The 25,606-nt window shown below is 42.0% G+C and overlaps 1 protein-coding gene across 1 annotated transcript in view; it reads left to right on the top strand.

The window, feature by feature from the left end:
* PLEKHG7 (pleckstrin homology and RhoGEF domain containing G7) overlaps window positions 1-25,606 on the top strand; it is a 94,868-nt gene that overhangs the window by 10,621 nt on the left and 58,641 nt on the right. The window contains exons 4-8 of the mRNA XM_082421151.1: window positions 6,106-6,244; window positions 12,169-12,296; window positions 15,175-15,215; window positions 21,168-21,263; window positions 22,556-22,699. Coding sequence (XP_082277277.1) covers window positions 6,106-6,244; window positions 12,169-12,296; window positions 15,175-15,215; window positions 21,168-21,263; window positions 22,556-22,699 — 548 coding nt within the window. The remainder of the gene's footprint in view (window positions 1-6,105; window positions 6,245-12,168; window positions 12,297-15,174; window positions 15,216-21,167; window positions 21,264-22,555; window positions 22,700-25,606) is intronic.

Below are 25,606 nucleotides of genomic sequence, written 5' to 3'. Positions count from 1 at the left end.
TTGACCTGCAGAATCTTTGTGAGGCAATAACAGACATAGTCTTAAAAGATGCAAAGAGAAAACTTGGTCAGAGAGCTTGAGGCCTTAAAAAGCTCTGTGAGGTTCAGTATGTCACAATCACATACTACAAAATAGTGGAAGGTTACAGAAAATCACAGCAGGGAATCAGAGGGGAAGTAATTTAGATATCTTGGTATCTGGTAATGACCCTGAATTATCCAGTATTGTTTTTATCAGGACTTAGTACAGTACTTGGCATGTAGTAGGCAGTGTTTGTTGAATGAATAAATGAAAGGCTAAGTAACTATAAACAATATGTTTAATAAACATTCATGCATTACTGCTAAAAAGAAGTAATTTTGCATCAGCCGCAGACCACTCAATCTATACTTTTTTAATCAAAAGTTCACCAGAAGCATGAATTTTTGGTAAACAGCTAACCGTCTTTGGCACAAAGATCCTCTGTCTGCCTGTCTTTTGCTCCCTCTCTCTCTCTCCTTCCTGTCACTGCAGTCTTTTCAGCAGTCATTTGTTCAGAGGGCTCAGGTGGCTACTTCCCAGGCCTTGTAGTCCCTTACCTTGTAAGGTAAAGGGCTCTGCAGGAGGCCCTGATGTCCATTGAGGAGCTGAGGGCCTCACCTCAAAAACTTATTTAAACTTTATTTAAAACATACTTAAACTTATTTAATTTAGGCCTTTAATATGCCTATGAGATGGTATAAACCAGGGGCTAGCAGACTATAGCTTATGGCCCAAATTCGGCCCACTACCTGTTTTTGTAAATAAAGTTGTGTTGGAACACAGCCACGTCTATTCATTTAAATACTGTCCGTGACTGCTTTCACACTGCAACCACAGAACTGAGTGGCCACTACAGAGACCATATGGCTCACAAAGCCTGAAATATTTACTCTCTGGCACTTTATAGAGAAGGTTTGCTGACCCTGGTATGTTCAGTTAAGAAATGCTTGCCTCTGTGGGTGTCAGTCAATCACAGCAACTTTGTTTTTTCCTTGTAGCCCTTTTGCAAAAATTTTTCTTTTAATATAGTGTTTTAACACATGGCCTGACAATTGGGCAGGCTTATATAAGTGAGAAGGGCCCAATCTCCTCTCATTTCCGAAATCAGCTCAGTGTTGACTTTGATTCCAGGTTTTTCTTTGTGGACTTTTTTTCTTATTGTTGTTCCCTCTGCCTATATATAACATTCCAGTGAATTCACACTCATTCTAAACTTTTTTCTCCTATCACCGAACTGTGCCTCCTGGCAAACAGTCTTTACAATTCATTCTTACTAAAGTGTGAAGGACTTCAGGCTTAAGGCATATCCACACTCATCTTTCCAAGTAGAGCAGTGTATTTATCCCCTTTGGGTTTCCCTACACCTTATAAATGCCTCCATCATAGTATCTAAAACAATGTATTGTATTTCTTTCACATCCGTCTCCTTTCAGAAACAAGATCTTCCTGAGGGCAGAGACCACTTATTTACCCTTCATCTCAGCAGCTATTACTCAGCTAGAGTCTGTCTCCAGAATACTTACTGAAGGAAAGGATGGGTGGAAGGATGATAGGCAGGCTGCCTGGCTTACAGTGTTACTTATCTGTCCCCGATGTATTTGAATTTCAACACAGGACATGACTTGAAGCCAAGCACTGAAGCCATGTTAGTGGAATTTTAAACATCGGGAAGCGAGTGGGGGGATTTTGTGGGTAGGGACACCTTCCTGGCAGCCCTTAAAATCGATAATCACAGAAAACTGTCTCACCTAACTTTTTAGTCAGCCCTGAAACTGAGAAAGAAAATGTACATACTATTACATCTATGAGAGCAGACTGACCTTCCAGTGCTCAAAAGAAATAGGGAAGAAAACCTAAATACGTCCAAAACATGAAAACAAAATGACAAGGAAGAGACCAGACAAAAACACTGAATGCCAGTAAAGCGCTTTCCAAAGCCAGATTTATCTGGAGTTACCCTGGAGGGTTGGGGTGGGGGGTTGCAGCACGGCATGGTGTTAGAATTACTGGAATCAGACTCCCTGGTTTTGAATTCTATCTCTACTTCTCTGGCAGCGTGACCTTGGGCAAGGCTGTGAACAACTCAAAACCTCAAAGGCTTCATCTGTGAAGTGGAGATACAAATACAGTTGACCCTTCAACAGCACAGGGGTTAGGGATGCTGACCCTCTGTGCAGTCAAAAATTTGCATATAACTGTATGGTCTGCCTTCCTTATCTAAGGTTCAGTACCCAGTGGATTCAACCAACCACGGATGGTGTAGTACTGTAGTATTTCATGAAAAAAAAAATCTGCGTGTAAGTGGACCTTCTCAGTTCAAACCTGTGTTGTTCAAGGGTCAATAGTAGTACCCATCCAATAGGCTTTTGGTATGATAAATCGTGTAACTTAAATATTACCTTTTTTTTAAGAAACCATCATTCATTCATTCATTCATTTAGCACTTCCTGTATGCAAGTCACTGACTTATTCTTTCTAAAATATTCTGACCTCAGAGTGAAATGATCGATCACAGGAAGCTCATCTAATGTGTCTAAATGTTAGATTCAATACAATGTTAAATCCTCCCCAGACTTTTACCTAAAACCTGTTGTGTAGCTAGCACTGTCTGTAAACTCTAAGTAACGCCATAGGGGGAGAAGGCCCTGTCTCAGCTGTTGAGCTTAAAAGCTTATTAGAAAGTTACTAACTAATGATTAATAGATGGCATATTGGTTATTTTGTTTGTTTGCTTGCTTTATTTAAATCTCAGCCCTCCATAGTATCATATTTTATTGTGTTGCTTTCTTTTTTTCTCCAATTGTATAGAGATATAATTGACTTAGAACATTATATAAGTTTAAGGTGTACAGCATAATGATCTGAAATATGTATATATTGCAAAATGATCACCACAATAAGTTTAGTTAACATCCATCACCACACATAGTTACAGTTTTTTCCCTTGTGATGAGATACATGAATACTGTTAATTAGTCGGAAGAGGAGACTGCAGCCTCAGGGCATCAGGGAAGCCTTCTTGATCCGGGCATGGCTGGAGGCTAGAGTGGGAACTGACACCTTCCTTTCACATCAGGAACCATGTGTTATTCTTGCACTGGCATCAGCTCCCCCAGAATGTAAACTCCATGACAGCAGGAGTTGTGCCTGTTTTGTTCATTGCTGTATCCCTAGTGTCTAGAACACTACCCGGCACATAGTAGATGTTCAGTGAAAGTTTAAGGAAGAAAAAAGGAAGTGCATTTGTTGGTCAGTTAGGTTAGTTCAAGCCTGGTAGGGGAAATTGTATGATCCCTTTTTGGAAGTTTTCTCCTCCAGCTATTTGTTTATCTCTCTCTAGTTCTTTTCAACCTCCCCCATCTTCCTAATCTGTTTTGTGTTCATCTCTTGAGTGTACGTTGGGTTGTTGGGGATTTGTACAAGTATGATTTGATCCCACTGGGTAGTATTTTGACTCTTGTCCAGAAAAGGCAGTAGCCTCGAAAGACGGTGAGAGTTCTAGAAAGTTACCAGTATCAGCAGCTACCCTGGTGCTCTGAACACGTGTGTGTTTAATAACCATTACTGATTGAGCCCAAGATGTCACAGCATGGTGTGTTTTCCATGCAGTTGGAACTCCAAAGACTGTCTCTGTTTCTGTGTTCAAACTGTGTCGGGATGGGTCCCATTTGTTCACTCCACATTCATGAAGTGTCTGCTCTGTGCGGACCTTGGACAGTAAGATAGAGGCTCCCCATTCATCCTCCCTTCTCCATTGGATTTTCAGCAAATGGAACATTTTGGTAGAAAATGGGCAATTATAATCAAAGGAAAGTTCCTAACAATCTTGTGAGACTCATAATGAAAAAATATTTCCCAGATTTACCCAAGAAAGCTACAGTTCCATAAAGTGGCAGTTGAGTTGTCATTTCTCTGTTGATTATTTCTTAAAAGGTATTTTTTTTCAAGATTGTTACTGATTCTTAATTGGCTCTTCCTGTATGATCAACTCAGTTATAAGCAAGCATTCCCATTTGCACTATGTCTCTACCATAGGGTAGAACACTATGGTTTCTAAAATAGAACACCTACTTTTTCTAGTCACACAATTACTGGAAAACCGCCTGCTGGAAAAGGTACATTTACCATGAATTTCACTATCAGATAAGGAATGAGGCCTGATAAGCTTGCCTGATAAAAAACCATTGGGTTATCTTACTATTGTCAGTCTACAGCAGTGAAATTGAAAAAATATTAGAATAAAAAACTCAATTGTACTTTTTATTAAGGTAAAAAAAAAACCATTGGGCAACATTCACAGCAGAGGGGAAGGATTAGGCTGGGCCTTATCCAAACACTAGTACCTTCAATAAGATTTTTACTCCATTAAGACACACATATCACTATAGGGCAGTTGCAACCCTCCCTCCCCATATTCTCTAGTATCTTTGTTATTTTCCTTTAAAATTTGCACCTGGGAATTAGAGCCCAGTAGTCCTTGGCTTAAGCCCCCTGCACAGAAGGAATCTTTTTTTTTTTACTTGCAATTTTTTTATTTTTTAATTTTATTGGCGTATAGTTGATTTACAATATTTTGTTAGTTTCAGGTGTACAGCAAAGTGATTCAGTTATACATATACATATATTCATCCTTTTTCGGATTCTCTTCTCATATAGGTTATCACAGAGTATAGAGTAGAGTTCCCTATGCTATACAGTAGGTCCTTGCTGGTTATTTATCTTATACATAGTGTGGTGTGTGTATGTTAAACCCAAGGAATCTTTTCTTAAAAAATGCAAATGATAAATTTGTCATATTTCTGAAGGAGGAGCTTTAATTATTCATCTTCAAACATTTCTGCCAAGATAAAGGTCATCACGTAATTACTGCCCCACCCACTGGGGGGGAAGATAAGAGCAAACGTAAACCCTCAATTCATAGATCATGAGGGATGGAAAGGGTCTCACTCAAAGTTGTTTTCCACATAAGGAAACTGAGGCCCTGGGAAGCGACATGCCAAGGTCACACGTAATGAAGGTCAGAGTTGGGAATCGCAGTCCTAAGTCAGGTGCCTTTGCCATTCAATTGCATTGCCCCCTTCACTCATCTCCTGTGGCTGTCGTAATAAATTACCACTAACTGGTGGCTTAAAAACAACAGAAATTTATGCTCTGAGAATTCTGGGAGCCACAAGTCCAAAATCAAGGTGTCAGCAGAGCCACCCTCCCTCTCAAAGCTGTAGGGGAAGACCTTTCCTTGCTTCTTCATGCAGGCGTTCCTGGGCTATGGCTGTGTTACTTTAATCTCTGCCTCTGTCTTCACGTGGCCTTCTCTCCTATTTGTGTCTCTTCTCTAAGTATCTCTTATAAGTACGCAGGTCATGGGATTTAGAGCCCACTCAGATAATCCAAAATAACTTCATCTTGAGATCTTTTATTTAATTACATCTGCAAAGACTCCTTTTACAAATAAGATCATATTCACAGGCTCCAGGAGTGAAGAGATGGACATATATTGGGGCGGGGGGGTGGGCAGGGGTTTCCATTCAACCCACTACACACCCTCTTTTATCTAAAGTAATAACCACCATTATATCAATTTCAAAAAACGCTTAGTGCTTTGAAATGGTTTGTAGTATCTTTTTCTCTCCTTCCGTTTACAAGTCTTTCTGGAGTCAGACTTGGGTATTTGAATTGAATTCTTGCTCTGTTGTTCACTAACAATGAGACCTTAAGTGAGTTCCTGTCCTTCTAAGCTTCAGTTTCCTCAGCTCTATAATGAGAACAGTAATTTCCACTTCATAGAGTACTTGTGAAAATCAATATGATAATGCATGTAAAGCTCTTAACAGAATGTCTAGTGAGAGCCGATGCTCAGGAAGTGCCAGCTGATTTTAAGTTAGAATAATATTCACCATGACCAATCTGTTCTTTACAAAGTGTATGTATTTGAGGTCTACTGGGGGACACATTTCCCCCCCGCCAGAAACGTTTCTGGCGCCAACACGTGAGCACAAGCTCATTCCTGAGTGTGACGCATGAGTGTGTGGCCTGCTCAGCTGAGGGGGAGCATTCTCTGGATTCTCTAAATTGTTGCCGTCCCAGCCCACACCGTGGAACTTCGGATCTTCAGTGGAAGACAGAATAAGGAGAAATTCTGGTACCAGAAAGGAGACAAGATTATTCCAGCAACCATGGGACTAGTCCCTTCAGATCTGACCGGCCTGGGGCAGCGCAACTCAGGGTTAGTGGAAGTGTGGTTGTGTTTGGGTTTGTGGGGGCAGTGGGGTGGCTGGCAAGCCAGAGAGGGCTGCGAAGTCTGGGTCAGGCACCCCGTTAGTTATACAACCTCCTGGGTCCAGAATTTTGTCCTGAAACAAAGAACCAGAATAGCCAAGCATTGAACCAAAAACCAAAAAAAAAAAGTGTTTCCCATGGATGTTTGTTTAGTGTGCTTTTTCAAACAAATAAAGGGTAGCAAGAAGCTATACTGTAGTTACACAGTGACAGTGGCCTGCCAGCCACACCCCAAACATTTTGCAGTTGTTATCAGCTCATTCCTTAGTGTAATCTCCCTCTGAGGAAATTAGGTACCAAAAAATTCTCTTCCCCACCCTCTTCACACAGGATGCCATGACCCCATGCACATACCATTTTGTTTGGGGGAGGGAGATAAAAAGTCTGAATTTATTACAGTGATTGCTTCCAGTGGATAATCAATCCAGAACTGGATACAGTGACCCTGTGTGCATGCCATGTCTTATGAGAAGCAGTCCTTTTAGAATAGCAAAAATAAAATACCAATTTGGAACCACCAACACCCCTCCCCCCAAGAGACCTAAATGCAAAGTCATTCTGAATTCATTGCAACTATTTGCATTAATATCACTAATCCAATGATCTGAGCAACCCTGGCTGACACAGGCATGGGATCCTGTGCAGAGTGCCCAGAAATCTAGTCTGCTGCCAGGCATGGGTGATGCAAGGGCAGTTTTTCTGCACCAGTTCACGTCTCTTCATGTTAGTATGTGCAGATGTTCTTTCTTGTTGTTTTCCTAGGTTTCCATATGGTTATAACTGTAATTCTTGATATTTTTATTAACCAGTGCCCTCTTCTGATGAACATAAGAATGTCATCAGAGCTTCTGTTACGCCCTTCCAGGGGCATGCCCCCCTTTCCAGAATGAGCATCACTGGGTTTTGAACACCAAGGCAACAAAGCCAAGGTCATGGCTCAAGCACTATGCAAGCTAGTTGTCTTCCCTATGCTCCATATGTGCACATTGAACTCCAACACCTGCCCTATGTGCTCCCAAATGGATGCCTTATGTCAGAAGGTAACCGAGACAAGGAAGAAATGGATAGGCGTAACTTAATCACCTTTAAAGGCTGTGAGGGGGGACTCAAATTGCACTTTGTGTATTGTATATGCATATAATTATACATTTATGATCCAGAATGGAAAAGCAAATTCATTTGAGGACTATCTGGATATCATTCTATAGGTCAACATAGTTATTCATTCAACAAGCTTATCCAATTACCTATTCTATGTCAAGTTCTATAATTGGTGCTTAGACTCTATGATATATAAGACACAGCATGAGCCTTCAATGAAATCATTATAAAGAGGCAAGGTGGGAGTAGGGAGGGAGAGAATTGGCTCTCTCTGAGCAGATCAGAAAAGACTTCTGGAGGGAGAGCATCTAAGTGGGAATTTAGAGATGAATATGAGTGTGTCAGGCTCAGTGGAGAGAGGCAGGCAGATGGAAACTACCTGAGCCAAGGCATGGAGGCATGAAGTGCAGGGTGACTTTAAAGAACAGTGAGTAGCTAGCTATTACTGGAGTACACATTCTGCAGGAGCTCACGTCAGGAAAGGAGAGCAATGGATGACTCAGTGTGTACAGGTTTGGTTATTATTCATTTACTGAGCAAATATTTATTGAGCCCTTACTAAACACAGGGATTTAGACCAGGAGGTAGGAACTTAGGATAAAAGGCGAGGAGATAAGACATGAATCTGCAAAACTACCTTATAAAGATAGTTTTATAAGATACTTTCCTCGAGGGAGGACAACATCAGAAGAGTCTTTTATTCATTCGTGTTCATCAGTAACAGTGGATTGAATACTAAATGGGCACCCACCAACACAAATTATAAGACATGCTTCTTGCAAGGAAGGAGGTAGCAGTCTAGTGGAATAAACAGATACATAAATAGAACATGATATTATAATATATTCAACAACCGACATAATCACATTTATTGACAGCTTAATAAATTCCAGACATGGATCTAAGCACTTTATGTTGATCAGTTGATCCTGACACAAGAAGTAGGTATGATTATTGTCTACATTTCACAGATGGCAGTCAGGGCCAGAGAGGTTACTTGCTCAATCAAGGTCACACAGCTAAGATTAAAATCCAGGCAATTTGACTCCACATTCTTAACCACTGCTCCAGATAACTGTAGAAGCATGGAAGAGAAACATATAAACCAGCCTAGAGGAGGCCGGGGAAGGCTAATTCTTCTACTCCAGCATTGGTTATGGCCTCTCTGAGGTCCCCAGGGAATATAAAGATAGCTTATAGACTCATGCCAAATTCATAATAGTTATCAGATTGTGTACCATCTAGAGTTGAAGCTCAAAAGAGTAAACTTTTTTCCCAAAGTTTACCTAGCTTACATTTCTCATTCGAATTACTGTACTTTTCCCAGTCCCCTCTATCCCCATAAATACCAAATCTCATTGTATGCTTCCAGGGTCTTTATCAAGAGAAGTATAAAGTTTACAGGGAAGCTTCTAATATTTCTTTTCAGGGGACTTCTTGGGGCTCCCAGTAGTTTATGTTATCGAATACCTTTTGCATAGCACTGTGAAGATTCCTGGCTGGATTTGTATACTGTTCATTCATTATGTATCAGTTCCAATGTCCTGTTTGCAAAAGGAAGAAACTAGAATTGTATTTCTCATTCAAATTACTGTAACTTTTCCAGCTCCCACCTAATTCAGCCCCCTCTATCCTCATAACCACCATGGACATCGGGTTGGCAAATAACAAGAAAGGGAGAGTTGTGAGAAGTTGTATGATTTTATTACACACCTCATCATAAATAGATGGTGAAAAAGTCAAATAAGAGTGCAGAATGCTGAAAGATGATATTCTTGGAGAAGGAAGTCCAGGATGAGGAGATCTGTGTCAGTTAAGACAGCATTTGTCTGCATGTAACAACCCAACTAGAACAACCTAAGCAAATAAAGGATGTTTCTCTTATAACATAACCAGAGCCCAGGCCAGGACAGATGTCGGCATCCTGCCAGGCTCCTTCTGTTTTCCTGTTCTGCTGTTATCTTTGCAAGATCACAGGTATACTTTCAGGTATCAAGCCATATTCATGAGAACAAGAAGGGCAAAGGGCAAAAGGTAAATGGAAGAAGCTAGCCACCTCTGTCCCCTTTGAAAATTTTTTCCCAGAAGCCACACCCTGCAACTTCCATTTAAATCTTGTTGGCCAGATTTGTGTCACACGGCCTCCGCTAGCTGCAGGGGAGTCAGGGCTTGTCAGTGCATTAACTCGGCACATGCCACCCCCAACAAAGCAGGGTTTTGATAATAATAAAAGTGGAGAGCATGCATGCTGGCTGGGCAGCTAGCAGTGCCTGCAACATTACTCTAAAATTCTCCAATAAAAAAACAAAGAGAAGAACAGAGGCAAGTCAAAACAGATTTTAAAATCCCAGGAAATGCAGCTAATTGAATAAATCTGAGCCTGATTTTATCTAAGTAACTCCTGTAAAGTTACTTAGATAATCCATAGCCCTAAATCTTATGGGATGAATAGGAGTTAGACAGGTTCAGAGAGGGCAGAGAGAGGGCAGAGCATTCCCAGCTAAGTCACTGACGTGTGAAACATTTTGTGTGGGAAATTACAATCCATTCCCTGTTTCCAGAGAATAAATTGCAAAGTAAAGAATATTAGGAAGGTAACTGGGCCAAATCGTGGAAGGCTTGTGTGTATGCTTTAAAAATGTGTTTATCTGAAGCCAGGAGGGACTAAGTCAGACTTACATTTTGGATAACTCACATTTAGTGACTGGGTGTGGGATGGAATCAAAATGATAAAGTGAAGAGGCAACTGGGTTACTACAGATGGAAGATGCTGAGGGCCTGATCTAGTGGGGCTGCAGGGCAGTGCACCAATATGAAGGAATATTTCTTTGAGCATCAGGGAAGACTTCTTAGAGGAAGCAGCCTTTTAAAACTGAAAATTAACTTCGTTTTAGGCCTCCAGTATCTATCTGCAGGGTCTGAGGCAGCCCTAGCTCACAGATTTTGTAGGAATTTATGAGACATAGGTTATTCACTATTTAGAAATTCCCATACAACTTGCCCTACTATTCATTGGTAAAATGATTTAAAATGTTTTTAGCAAAAGACTGAGAATTTGAAATAATCCTTAAAATCTAAAGGTAGGAAAGACCTTTATCAAGGTACTTGTATTCTCAAAATCTGTTGTTCTCCAACTCTGATGAGTATCTAGGGAACTGGGTAAAACTACAGATGCAGAGACCCACCTTCAGACCTACTGGATCAGAATCCAAAAGGTGGGACTTGGGGACAGGTAGTATAATTCCACAAGGTATTCTAATATATATCAAGCTTTGGTCAACAGCATGTTAGGCCTGACAGGACATGACCAGGACCCCAACACCAGACATATTGATAGGAAGAAGGACATGAGAGCCAAGAATATTCAATTATGAGGCAAGAGATGAAGGTGCAGGCAGAAAGGCCATCACTCCTGCAGAAGGTCAGAAGCATGGCACTTGGCTACAAAGCATGGAGGAGTTACACCATAGGCAGGTGGGAAAGTGGAAGGGTCAGAGGAAGGACTGGCCTAGGGAGACTAACGGTGCTCCAGGGATGGCCTCCTTGTTGGAGGAGGAAGCTGCATGGCAGTGACCCAAATCATAATATCCAAAGGGATATGACTGACCCAGACTCTGAACTTTCAAGGCAGTTCCATAGCTATACTTTTTTTTTTTTAATTATTTATTTATTTTTATTTTTGGCTGTGTTGGGTCTTCGTTTCTGTGCGAGGGCTTTCTCTAGTTGCGGCGAGCGGGGGCCGCTCTTCATCGCGGTGCGCGGGCCTCTCACTATCGCAGCCTCTCTTGTTGAGGAGCACAGGCTCCAGACGCGCAGGCTCAGTAGTTGTGGCTCACGGGCCCAGTTGCTCCGCGGCATGTGGGATCTTCCCAGACCAGGGCTCGAACCCGTGTCCCCTGCATTGGCAGGCAGATTCTCAACCACTGCGCCACCAGGGAAGCCCCCTAGCTATACTTTTTGTTGGAGACAAAATTCCTTTGTATGTAAAGTAACCTATATGCTAAGCTATTTGTTGATGAAAAGAGAATTTTGAGGTTACATTGGTCAGTAAATAGAAGGAATTGCATCTCTCATTCTCAGAATAGACTAACGGAATATCTGAACAGCTATTATGGGGAAGCTCTGAAAATCCTTACAATTCGATGCAATCATTCCTTACCCATTTTGTTTCTTAGTGATCACAGAGCAAATGCCCAGTGGCTTTGGAGCTACTCCCCACTGTGTCTGATGTCAGGCATTTATTTTGTGAATATCCAACAGACAGGAAGTTTCATGAAATAGGGTGGAAGAAAGGAGAAGGTAGATAGGCCTGTTTGCTAAGCTTTTCCAACAACAGTTCTCATTTTTCTCTAGGAAAAACAAAAGGGCTGCCTTTACACAACCGGCCTCCAATATCTAGGGGTGTCGTGGCCATGCCCATGGCCATGCATCCTGTTCCCTCTGAGGCCGTGTTCATAATCTGCAAAGACTCTTGTGTTTAAGGGCTTTCTCCTAGTGTCCTCCTGAGTCAGAACATATCCAGTATGTTTATGTTGACACTTCCAGGCGAGCTGTTCTGCTTTGGATTAGTCAAAATCATAAACAGTCAATAAGGCTCAAAAAGGTGTCAAACATGGGGCGGTGTGTGGGTCATCACAGCACTCCATGCCTGGAGCCTGGAGTGGCCTCCTGAAAAAGCAGGCATTAATCGGGCTGCCAGCAGTCACTTCCGAGTGCCCATGCATGGGCATGTAAGCTGTTAAGCTCTCTCCTTCCATCTCTTAAACACAGATTCTACGGGCACAGGAGGAGTTCTGTGGTGCTCAACTTATCTGGACTTGAGGTGTTCCCCGGGGACCTTCTGGTGTCAGATGGAGCTGCCGATTACCTGTGCCACCCGCTTCTGCTGCTGAATTCAGGTCCTGTCCATTCAGCATACTTATATTACATACCTGCTATGGGACGGGTGTTATAATAAGTGCAAAGAGTATTTTCAGAATATTTAATGACTAGTAGAACATGGGCACTGACACATTAGAACAGATGTCTCACCAGTTAGGACAAGCATCAGCCATGAGTTACTGGAACCAGCTGAATACCGCTCTCGGTATTGGGCATTCCACTTACAGAGATGGATAAGGTAGAGACCTTTCCTCAAAAGGTCCTCTTGTCAAATAACATACCCCACGTCTAGGACCTGGAACAGGTACACCAGTGACGGTGACCATCCTGGAGCAGAATGCCCTCTCTGGGCTGGTGGGCAGCGTCGCTGTCATTGCTGTAATGCCACCCCCCACCCTGTCCTGGCCTTCAGCCTCGCACTGGTATCTTCTAACCACGGTGGTACCGTGTGGAGGCAGCGGGCCCAGTGACGGCAGATTACTGTTAGAGCAGATTAGAGAGAGGCGGCCTTAGGGATGAATCTGCATTTTGGACTCAGTTGTGAAAGAAAAGAACAACTGCGGTGTTCAGGACACAGTCCCATGATTCTGATGGTAGCCTTTGAGAGCTAAAAGGAGACTTCAAGATCATCATCCATCCTGGTAGTTTTTAAACTGATTTTGTTCTTAGCAGAGCTCTTTTTACAAAAGAATCCTTACTTGGAAATCCAGTCTATAAAACAGATCCAGGTGGAGTTGTAGTGCTTGAAAATGGGGCAGGTCCCAAAGACTCACCTCCAAGGCATCCCTAGAAGCCCAGGATAGCCTGTGACAACACACATGGAAAACCACCAAGCTCTTTCCTCATTCACATATGTGCCAAGTGAGACCCAGAAAGGAGAAGTGGCCTAGCCATGGTGCCAGCTGGTTTGTGTCAGAGGAATGGGATCGAGACTCCTGACGCCTGACCCTGTATACGCTCCACCAGCCTGCATCAACCACCCATTACACAGGCAGCTGTAGTCTTCCGTGTGTGGAAGTCAGAAGCCACCAGTGAATAAAGCATAACTAACATTTGTCTAGCTCTTCACTCTTTATAGAGCCCTTTCACATCTACTGTCCTATATGACACAACAATCCAAATGCCCAAATGAATGAACCAAGAGGGAATTAAGTGATCTACTCAAGGACAGGCCCCTAGAAATTAGAGCTCGTTCTAAACACAGCATAACCTTAAGAGGTTAGTACATGTTCTGTGATGCTTTGCAAATGCTCTAAACTGGTTAAAAACTAAAGCAGTACTTCTCAAATACTGGTCCCAGACTAACAGCTTCAGCATTGCCTGGGAAATTCTGGTGTCCCATGCCACACCTTCTGAATTAGAAACTCTGGGTGTGGGTCCCAGCAATATGTTTTTTAATAAGCCCCCCCAGGTGATACTGATACCAGCTAAAGTTTGAGAACCAGCATGCTAAGGAACAAGGTCATAATAGCTGCATGATGTTCTTTGTTAAGTTCTCTGCTAGGCATGTGTGCCTGGCATCACAGTAGATACCACGTAATAAAAGATATGCAACATTCTTCACCATATCCCTCCATGCCCTCTTCTCTAGGAGTTTAGAATAGAGTTCTCATGTCCCCATCATGGTCTAATGCAGTGCTTCTCAAGCTCTGATGTGCATATGAGTCACCTAGAGATATTGTTGAAATATAGATTCTGATTCAGCAAAACTTAATATTTAATAAAGATAATAAAAGATTAGGGATTCAATAGAGACACATTTAAATTTTCTTCTGAATACTTGTGAAGATTTCCCAAGGCCCTAAAATTACCCCTAAAGTTAGAAAAGCAGAGGAGAGAAATTTGCTAAGACAAGAGACCCCAATTATTGCAGTACAAATTGTACATAATAATTTGCCACCAGGCATTTGAAGCCTAAGAGAGGTGAAGCAGATTTGTCTCTGAGGGAGGTTCCACCTAATCTCCCCTTTACAAAGGTCAATAAGGTGGTCCGAATGAGCAGGATAATCGGTTGGATTCCAGGGTTCCAGTGGGAAAAGTCCCTCAAGCACACTCTTTTTTTTAGTAAATGCTGCTCAGGTAATTGCTTTCATCTGATGGAAGTATTATGCAGAGTCTCCTGATAAACTAGTAGAAACAGAGATGAACCATTACAACATCCATTTTGTGTACTGAGTTATCAGAACATCTCACCAAAACCTAAGAGATGATTCCCACGTTTTTCTGGGTAGCATTAGAGATTGATGCAAATGACATACAAATCAAGAATCCACAATCTAATCTCTTTACTTCCTGATCATCAAAAGAATGAGTTACTGAATAATGACTTCCTTTTCAATTTAAAGCAACTCCTAAGGAGTATGTGGATGGTGGCCAATAGAGATTATAAGCCCCCAACCTAAAGATTGGTGACATGGGTTGATGTCCCCCTATTTCAGGAATCTGCACTCAACCACACCTGGGGATTATCAGGTCGATGCAGTCTCTGAGTCTCAAGTTTGGTCAGACAATTGAAGTTGCATATGCTGGGGTGGTTTCCAGTATAAAAATAAAGTCCTTTCAGCCCTAAAGTCCTGTGCCTCTGTCTTAAAAGAATACTCAACATTTTATTGCACTCTATAGATTTCTCCAAGAATGAAGGGGGAAAAGGAGGCTGAAACAGGACAATATCACCATAAGGTAGCAATAGTACACCAGCCTTTCAGTTGGAACATCGCTTCGTTTACTCATCTGCATAAATATAAATATTCATCCTGTGCATTTTCAAGAGAAGGAGAATTAAAGCAGGGCAAATGCTGTTTGGCTCATTTGAAAAGCAGATTTTGTAAAGCACTCCATTGATCTGTCAGTAGTTACTCAAAGTACTAATATATCTTCTTTAATTTCACCCACCAGAATCCAAAAAGCCAAGATGGCCTTTCTCCAAGAGAGGAGTGGTGAGTATTGTGCATTTGTCATTTTTGTTTTAATTAAGCCTCCAGTAGCTAGGAAAGTAAGAAATGGCTAAAGAGCCTCTTCATCCTACTTTATCTTTTCATGACAGCAGATGGCACGTGAAGTTTAAATTGTATCATCACATTCATAGTAGTGGATACAGAACTTGCCAAATGATGCCACTTTGTGCAGTGATACAGTGCTAATTGCCAGTGGTTAATGAGCTCTGCAAGAAAACAAAGCAATCCTAATATTGCAGTGCCTTACAGCTCCAAATTTATAACTTGACACAGTGTAGGAAACAGCTCACTCAATGAAGAAAACTTGCACAAGCGTATGCCCCAGTTTGCAGTCAGTGCCCAGTATACTGGGAACATTGAAAAATTAATGAGATAATACAGAAACAGATTCCACAAATACACTTCTGTTTCTGGGAAAGCCAGTTGTATTAGACCTAGCGGGTTTTCTTTAAATTCATTCTTTCACCCTCAATTATTGAAGAGTTATAAATTGAAATCAGTAGTGCCTGATTCTTTCCTGCCTAGGTCAGGAGTTAGCCACAGTGAAGCCTTTCTCGCAAGCATGCTGGGGGCAGAGGGGAGGAGTGTTCCTCGCTTCTGGAGTGAGGAGGAAGGAGAAGGACTGACTGTGTTCTCCCCACAGTACCTACACGCCACAGCCAGCAGCACCAGGAGGGCCTTAGGAGTAGTTACTGCACTTCCTTCTGTTAAAAATCTGCCCACATGGCCTCTGCAGTTGGCCATCAGTTGTCGACATGTACCTTGGAGGTTCTGTGGATGCACACACATTGATACTTAACTACTGTAGCTAAATTAAAAGCCCTCTGAGGTTTCAATCCCAACTGCTCCATGTACTGCCCTGTGACCTTGGCCAAATGAATCCATGTCTCTCTCAGCTTCAAGTCCTTCCCTGTAAAAAGTAGGTGGTAATAGTGGCAGCCTCTTAGGATGCTTGTGACAAGTGAGTCAAATAATGCGTGTGAAGCTCACCCCAGAGCTGGGCGCCTGAAACAGTCGTTACTGGCCATATTATTGTTAGTGTTGTTCATAACCAGGGCTTGGAAAACTGTGTGTTCCCATAATCAAGTATAGGAGTGACTTTCACATTATTTTTTCAAGGGTAAAAAAATGGTGTGAGTGTCTTACTCCCCTTGGGCTGCTGTAAAATACCACAGACTGGGTGGCTGAAGCAACCAGTATTTATCTCTCACAGTTCTGGAGGCTGGGAAGTCCAGGATCGGGGTGCCAGCATGGTCGGATTTTGGTGAGAGCTCTTTTCCTGGCTTACCGATGGCCGTCTTCTCGCTGCGTCCTCACATGGTGTAGAGAGAGCTCTGGTGTCTCTTCCTCTTCTTATAAGGGTACTAATCTCATTGTGAGGGCCCCACCCTCATGACCTCATCTACGTGTAATTACTTTCCAGTGGTTTCACCTCCAAATACCATTGTGGGGTTAGGGCTTTAACATATGGATTTTGGGGGGACAGAAACATTCAGTCCGTAGGGACACAGTCTAAACATTACAAGTTGCAAATCATAAACTGTTAGTAAAATTGTGATACCATTGTCACCAGGGCTGTTGCTCACCAGTCTTTCTCATTTTGCCCCTCTTTAGGGACATGATTTGACTGTTTTCCTGGCAGATCTGAGACAGGGCCTGTGGTGCAGCCTCTCTGGGGATCCTTCCTTCCTTCCTGCCTCCCTCCCTCCCTCCCTTCCTTCCTTATTTAATATCTTTATTGGAGTATAATTGCTTTACAATGTTGTGTTACTTTCTGCTGTACAACAAAGTAAATCAGCTATACATATATCCCCATATCTCCTCCTTCTTGTGTCTCCCTCCCGCCCTCCCTATCCCACCCCTCTAGGTGGTCACAAAGCACCGAGCTGATCTCCCTGCTCTATGCAGCTGCTTCCCACTAGCCATCCGTTTTACATTTGGTAGTGTATATATGTCAGTGCTACTCTCTCACTTCGTCCCAGCTTCCCTGTCCCCGCTGCGTCCTCAAGTCTGTCCTCTACGTCTGCATCTTTATTCCTGCCCTGCCACTAGGTTCATCAGTACTGTTTTTTTAGATTCCATATATGTGCATTAGCATCTGATATTTGTTTTTCTCTTTCTGACTTACTTCACTCCGTATGACAGACCCTAGGTCCATCCACCTCATTACAAATAACTCAGTTTCATTCCTTTTTATGGCTGAGTAATATTCCATTGTATATATGTGCCACATCTTCTTTATCCATTCATCTGTTGATGGACACTTAGGTCGCTTCCATGTCCTGGCTATTGTAAATAGAGCTGCAGTGAACATTTTGGTACATGACTGTTTTTGAATTATGTTTTTCTCAGGGTATATGCCCAGTAGTGGGATTGCTGGGTTGTATGGTAGTTCCATTTTTAGTTTTTTAAGGAACCTCCATACTGTTCTCCATAGTGGCTGTATCAATTTACATTCCCACCAACAGTGCAAGCGGGTTCCCTTTTCTCCACCTTCTCTCCAGCATTTATTGTTTGTAGATTTTTGATGATGGCCATTCTGACCGGTGTGAGATGATATCTCATTGTAGTTTTGATTTGCATTTCTCTAATGATTAATGATGTTGAGCATTCTTTCATGTGTTTGTTGGTAATCTGTATATCTTCTTTGGAGAAATGTCTATTTAGGTGTTCTGCCCATGTTTGGATTGGGTTGTTTGTTTTTTTGATATTGAGCTGCATGAGCTGCTTGTATATTTTTCCTTCCTCATTTAAATGAAAGCAGGGTCAGTTGTCAGTCAGGTCTAGGGTCTCAGGAGAAGGGGCACCTCCCACCAGCTCTCCCGAGGGCTCCTCCAGAGCAGGAAGCTAGAACGTGCTTTCAGAAGGGAAGACTTACCTAAGGAAGGATAAGGGTAAAAACCTACAAGTTTTTGTGATGCATCTATTTTTTTTCCCCATAAAGAAGTAATTTGTTCCACATGTATCGGGTGACTATATGTGCCAAACACTGGACTAGATATCTTAAGATTCCAATATGCTCATTTTCAGCTCACAGTTGAGAAGGTCAGACTGACATGTAAGTTGGAAAAAAACGTGATAAATGGCTTGCACAGTGTTGGAGGTGGGTAGGCAGTGGTGGAGATACACAAAGACAGAACAATCAGTGAAATGACAAAATGTTTCAGCAAATGTTCTCAGTAATGAAAGGAGACTCATTTCTTGAAGGCTCACTTTTACAAGGACACAATGTCTGGTCCCCTTAAAAATCAGTGTCTACTCACTCCTTCATCTTTTTAGTCTTATTTATCAAGCAGTTCATATCTATTGATATATAAATGGTAATCCACATCAATATCAAACAGTACCATATTGTAATATGTTTCCCCAATCTATCACAGATTTTTCCTTTCCTTACCTTTCTTTCTTCTCTCCTTCCTTTCTTCTCAACCATTAATAACAGTATTTGTAATAAAAGCAAACACATATATAATTTTTACCACGTTATCAGGCATTGTTTCTGTTTATGTGTTTCTGTTTATGTATGTCACAGCTTACATATGTTAACTCATTAATTCTGAAAACAACCCACCAAGGTAGGTAACATTATTATCCCCATTTTGCAAATGGGGAAACTGAGGTTCAGAGAGGTTGAATAGCTTGCCTGAGGTCACACAGCTCTTAAGCAGCAGAGTGGGCATTTGTCCCAGCAGTCCCAGGCAGTCTGGCTCTGAGTCTGTTTTAGCCCTAATATTGAATTGCTTCTCCAGCTGAGGGGCTCCATAACCAGACCTGGACACTCCTCCCTCCTTTATCTCATCAGAGCTCTCAAAGATCTTGTCTCTTCTCACCAATTCAAAGCCAATTCAAGGTCAACCACTACAGAATCCATATATTCTCATACAGTCAGCCCTCTGTATCTGTACATTCTGCATCCTTGAATTCAACCAACTACAAATGAAAAATATTTGAAAAAAAATTCCAGAAATTTCCAAAAAGCAAAACTTGAATTTGCCATCCACCAGCAACAATTTACACAGAATTTACATTGCATTATATATTACAAGTAATCTAGAGATGATTTAAACTATATGGGAGGATGTATGTGGATTATATGCAAATCCATTTTATAAATGGGACTTTAGCATCTGTGGATTTTGGTATCCGAAGAGGTCCTGGAACCAATCCTGCTAGGATACTGAGGGACGACTGTATATCCATTTTACTCCAGTTCCATGTCACCAGTGCCTACTACAAATTTCCATTCCACACGCCCCTTAGTTATTAAATTTGAGGCCCCAGAGTTAACCTTGGCTTCTTTTCTTCATCCTCCATATCCTCTCAGATACCCTTCACATCTTCTCATTGCCTCTCCTAGTCAATGCCACCATAGTGGAAGCAGCACAGGTTCCAACAAAGGGTCTGTAACTCTAATGAGTTAATGTTTCCTCCAAGAGGACTGTCCGCTCCCTTCTCACTATCATATCCACCAAGCACTTTGGCCAGGAGGTCGTTCAGACCCTTGGAAAGCCACGGTGAGTGTCCTTCAAGACAGAGGGCTGGCGCCCCCCTTTCCCACAGCTCCAGTTCCTCTTCCATTGCCTCAGCTTCTTTATTTTCCAGCTGGCTGCTGATTTTTAATTTCCACAACATGCAGTCACTGTGGTTTCAGACATCAACAAAAGGAATACGTCCCAGCTGCTGTAGGAGGTCCCCAACCAGTTCCAAGATTCCTCTGCTACTGTGAAGCCTATAAGTCTCCAGTAAGTTTCTTCTTTCAGTGCCGTAGCCCTAGCAGAGAAGTCAACCACAGCCCTTTAGCACTTTCTGAACCGATTGCGGGGTCTCCTTTCAGACACACAGGGAGCTGCCTCCCCACAACAGATAAGCTGTGCCTTCTCTGGCTCCTTAACCTAAAGTCGGAAAACGCCCACCAAACTGCTTAGATCCACACCAGCGTCATGAGCCCTGAGGCAGTAGAACAAGTTGAAAAATGATTTGTGCTGAATATTCATTTGAAATGCAGCCAAGTTGACTTTAGAAAGCCTCACACTTCGTTATTTGATAGCTTCTTCCTGGTTTAGTTGGTAAAATGAGCTCTTTAAGCAGGTAATTCATGATGCTGCACCAGGATATTGAATGAGTCCAAAAAAATTGAAAGGTCATGATAAAGTTTCAAAAGCAAGTTACAAAAGGATGTATAAATATGACACCATTAAAAATTAATTATAAATACAGTCAGAAAAAGGCTTTCAGTAGTTACCCCGGGGGGAGGAAGGGGCAGTGGAGATTACAGGTAACTTTGTGTAACTTTTTTTCTTTGTGGTTTTGTTTCTCAAATTTTCTGTAATAACCATATATTACCTTTGTAATCCAATTTTTTAACTAATATTATTTAAAATAAAAATTATAACAAAAATGAGTCAGTAGTTCCATCCTAAGGAAACCAGAGTTTCTAGCATATCCTGGTATTCTCCAGCTGTGAATTACCGTGTTAAGAAGTTGCTTTAACACTCTGGGCTTTATTTAGTCATCTACTAAATGAGGGGTTGAACTAAGACATCCAAGGCCCCTTCTGATGGTAAACATCTATGATCAAACATTTGGAAAAGTTAGAATATGAAGGACTCTAGGACCGCAAGGTATGTGCTAGACTGAAATCCATCTATTTGCTATAGGAGTGTTCTGAGCTCTGTCTTTTTTTTTTTTTTTTCTATTAGTAAAATGAGAGGTTTGCATCAGACATCCTCACCAGCCTCTCTCCTCCATGTCTGACATTCTGAGGTCCCGTGGGTCAGACTATGGCTCAGAAATGGTGTTTCACCTGTTAGTGACTCATATACAAAATGTGCACTCTGTTCTCATGCATGTTGGACAATGAACCAGAGATGCCGAGGCTACCAAAGGTGTGTTGTTAAAAGATTGAAAATCCTGTTTCTAACAATCTTTAAGCAGGGCAAAGACAAACACAAGCACATATCTGATCTGAAAGACTGCCTCTCCTCTTTGAAGATTACAGACTTCAGAGACTATGAGTTCCACAGCCTGAAGGTATCTCGTGCATTGTTTTCTGTGTGGCATAGCTTTTTTTGTTTGTTTTAGCCATTATTTTAAGTTGTCAGACTATTGGCTTGTTCATAATAACAGTAAAGTGCAGGAGAGAAGCCCAGGCTTGTTCATAATAACGACAAAGTGCAGGAGAGAAGCCCAGACCTGGGCAGACCGAGGTCTGCTCTCTCTAAAGCGGGGGTCACCAACCCTTCCAGTCCGAGGCCCGTTAGGAACAGGGCCGCACAGCGGGAGGTGAGCGGCGGGCGAGCGAGCCAGCAAAGCTTCATCTGCCGCTCCCCGTGGCTCGCATTACCGCCTGAACCATCCCCCAACTGGCTCGCATTCCCCTCTGCCTGCCCCATCCGTGGAAAAATTGTCTACCATAAAATCCGTCCCTGGTGCCAGAGAGGTTGGGGACCGCTGCTCTAAAGCACACTGAAAGCTCGGGAAAGTCATTGTACCTTAAGTAAGGTAATGGACGTGAGACCACTTTGTAGACCATGAAGCCCTGTACAAATGTTAATATTTGTTACAACCATTCCCCTCTCTGGGCCTTAGTTTCCTCATTTACAAAACAAGTTGGTTTTGATAAGACAATTTCTGAAGGTCTCTTAAAAACTTTAAGTCTCTTATTTCATGATTCTTCAGTAATTAATTTCAACAAGTTTTACCAGTGGAACCTGGATCAGACTTCCCAGTTCTGGGTTTGGGGTTCTTTTGGTGGGTTGTTTTTTTTTTTTTTTTTTTTTTGCCAAAAAACTGAAAAGGACTTATGAAATTCTCAGACATAGTTCAAAACAATATCAATTTGAATTCGTTTTCATTTTATTTTTTTTTTTTTTTTAACATCTTTATTGAAGTATAATTGCCTTACAATGGTGTGTTAGCTTCTGCTTTATAACAAAGTGAATCAGTTATACATATACAATATGTTCCCATTTCTCTTCCCTCTTGCATCTCCCTCCCTCCCACCCTCCCCATCCCATCCCTCTAGATGGTCACAAAGCACCGAGCTGATCTCCCTGTGCTATGCGGCTGCTTCCCACTAGTTATCTCGTTTTCATTTTAAACTAAAAACAGCATGTCCATCCCATCCATGGGAGGAATTGATATCCCAAAGCCATGCAGAGAGAACTGTGGTTTGGATAACTCTACCCAGGGGGACGCCTGGGGCTTGCAGTGAGAAATCGTGATTTGGGGGATTGCTTGTTCCTGCTGTACTGCAAGTCAAAGGAAGGGTGAACAGGTCAACCCATTGAAATGTTTTGTTCTCTCTTTTCTCCCACGTACAGGATAAGACCTGGAATGAAGTCGTGGAAACACATCAAAAACTTCCTACTAATCAATTAGACTTGAGAAAGCAGCAAGAGGCTGTATGGGAGCTCTTCACAAGTGAATGCACTTATTTCTTGGACCATTTATTAGTTCTTAAGATGGTAATGCTGGCTTTAATTTTTGTAGTAGATGGAAAACATTGGTTCTTTAGGGACTTGTTTCTTTCTTGCATGCTGAAGGAAGGAAGGAAGGAAGTATGGGGGGGGGCTCCCCTCTTTCAGAGGATCTTAAGGAAATTTTGTTTGTTTATTTTTGGTTATCAGCAACTTGGTTTCTCTTCATGCTTTTCTTAAACATAGCGTCTTAGGATTGGGTGAGACCTTCCAGCTCCCCATGTGATGTCTGAATCTCTTCTGCCTGATTCTCACCCTGTGCTTACATACTCCTCACGTCAGGGAGCTCACAGCCACCCTCAAGGCAGCCATCCCACTTTCACTCAGCTTCCTCTTTTGGCTCTTATACTCCCTTATGAACAGTGCCAGGCAAATGCTTTTTATCAGCTACGGAGCCACAGATTTCCAGGGCAACCATCCACGTGTAACGCGGGGGTGGGTGGGGAGGGGTGGATTATACAGTGTATTCACGATGTCTGTCATGTAAATGGTGCTCCTGAGGTTGTACAGTGCAGTAGCCCTGATCTGGGGAGGCTCTGAGCAGAGAATTCCTTATAGAAGAACCACAGGGCAAAGGATGGGAGGGGAGCAAATGCCTTCTAAGACCACAGGGGAGGATGGGCCACATTGCTCCCAAGGTTGCCTCTGCCCATAAGCATTTTTGAATCCTGGCTGCTCCCTTACACAGGAAAAGGCACTGTGTTGGGAGACACGAGTTCAAGTCCTGGATCTGCCTCTGACTTGCCATGTGAACTTAGGAAAGTCTAGTCCTCCATTCCATAAAACAGAAGTTGGCGCGTGCTTTCTGTAAATGTCCAGATAGTAAATATTTTAGGCTTTGCCAGCCATGTGGTCTTTATTGCAACTACTCAGCTCCTCCATTGCAGTGCAAAAGAAGCCATAGATAATTTGTAAAGAAATGTGTGTGGCTGTGTCACAGTAACACCTTATTCACAAAAATGGGTAGCAGACCTGATTTATCCCACAGGCTGTCGTTTGACAATTCCTGTTCTAAGCTATAAAAGAGGGATGACAGTACCATCTCTGACTGTCTCATAGCATCTGATCATTGAGATGATCAGATTAGTTTCCTTTGAAATCTATCAAGTGCTATACAGATGTTCTTTTCTGTAAGTAATGTTTATTGTGACAGTCATACTGCTAAGTACTTTAGCAAAATTTAAGCCACAAAGACACTCAGAAAGTTAAAACTTAGAGACTGTATCAGGATACAGAAAACTAGCTTAAGTAAGGATCTTATTGACCTTATTGACTGTGTGACTAAAGTCCACAGGTGAGACAGAATTCAAGGTTGGTTTGATCAAGGGGCTCAAAACCAAGGGCAAAATTTCTTTTCGTCCCTCATCCCTGCCTTCCACAATATCAGCGTCATCCTGTGGCTGGCTTCTGTTGTAGTCACAGAATGGCTGCTGTCCTTGAGGCCATGGAGAGAGTGAGAGATAGAAGGGAGAGAGAGAGAGAGAGAGAGTCTCTTCTTAGCACTCATAGGCAAAGTCTTGATTGTCATTCTGATTGGACTGGCTTAAGTCACATGCCCACTTCTGAACCAACTACCCGGATAAGGAAGGAAAGTGCTCATTGGCTTAAGATGATCACATTCAAGGTATGAGGAAGAGTAGATGCTGAGGTGAAAACTGGGATGATATTAAGGAAGGCGGGACACTGAAGCTGAGTGGTACCCAATAGATGTTCACTGCAGAGGACTCACCCTGTGAGCTCTGCTACCTCCCTTGCCCTAATAGACAGCACAGAACTTTCCATCCCACTATAAGCTACATAAGCATTTTAAACTAGCATTTTTCTGCTTAAAAGAAAGCCAATTTGAGTTTATTTTCAAATGCCCCAGTGTATTTAAAGTATATAAGTACCTCTCTTTACACAATCAATATGAATTTCCCAAAGTTGCTTGTAAATTGGAATTTTGTAACTCAAATAATAAATTCACTGAAAGACTCAATGTTTTTCTTAAACGGCAAAAATTTCTATAAAGAAAAGAATCTTATAGCACAAAGATGATTTTTTTCTAAATTTTCCCAATTTATCTGAACTAATGATTTCTGTTTCTTACAATTACATGTTTTAAATGCTTGGATATTGACAGATTTCCAGACAACTGATGCTTCCTGGACTGGGGGAAACTCTAAGTCAGTGGTTCTCAAAGTGTGGTCCCTGGACCAGTAGCATCAGAATCACTTGGGAACTTGTTAGAAACCCATATTCTCAGACCCCATCAGAGACCTACTGAATCCGAAAGGCTTGGGGTAGGTCCCGCTAGTCTCCCGTTTAACAAGGCCTCTAGATGATTCTGATGCAAGTTCAAGAACCATTTACTGCATTAATTAAGAAATATGGCAATGGGAATTGGAGAACGCTGGTGGTCTAAAGTCCAGTCTTTTCACACCTACAGTTCTTGAAATATTCGGTCCCTTTGAATGCTTCATCATATTTATACAAAGTAGTCTTATTTCAATAAATTGATCTCTCTCTAGTTTATAGCATGAGAGGCAGGTATTCTGCGAGGATCGACTTGCTGTAGTTTTTCTCTTGTAGGAAAACATCAAGTAATGACATAAAGCCTCTCTCAATGTTTTCATTAATATTTAGTGTCTTTATCCAAATCTAAACATCTTATCAGTTATCAGGTATTAACTCATTAGTTCTCTATTTTTAATTTCCTGAAAGTAAAGGACATTTGGGTCTTTCGCAGAGAAAGGAATAAATAAGAACTCAGTATGAATGTTGTTTTGGTCTCAAGTAAGTGCTGTTGGCAAGAAGAGAACCTTGGCGATTTCTTTGGCACTGGGAGCAGAGAAAGCCCATCTGAACAGATTATGTTCAACAGGAGTGTTGTTAGGGCTCACAAAGCGGCAGCAG

Source organism: Balaenoptera physalus (assembly GCF_965194825.1).
Source record: "Balaenoptera physalus genome assembly, chromosome: 13".
Taxonomy (NCBI): Eukaryota; Metazoa; Chordata; class Mammalia; order Artiodactyla; family Balaenopteridae; genus Balaenoptera; species Balaenoptera physalus.
This window is presented reverse-complemented; position numbering and strand designations above follow the sequence as displayed.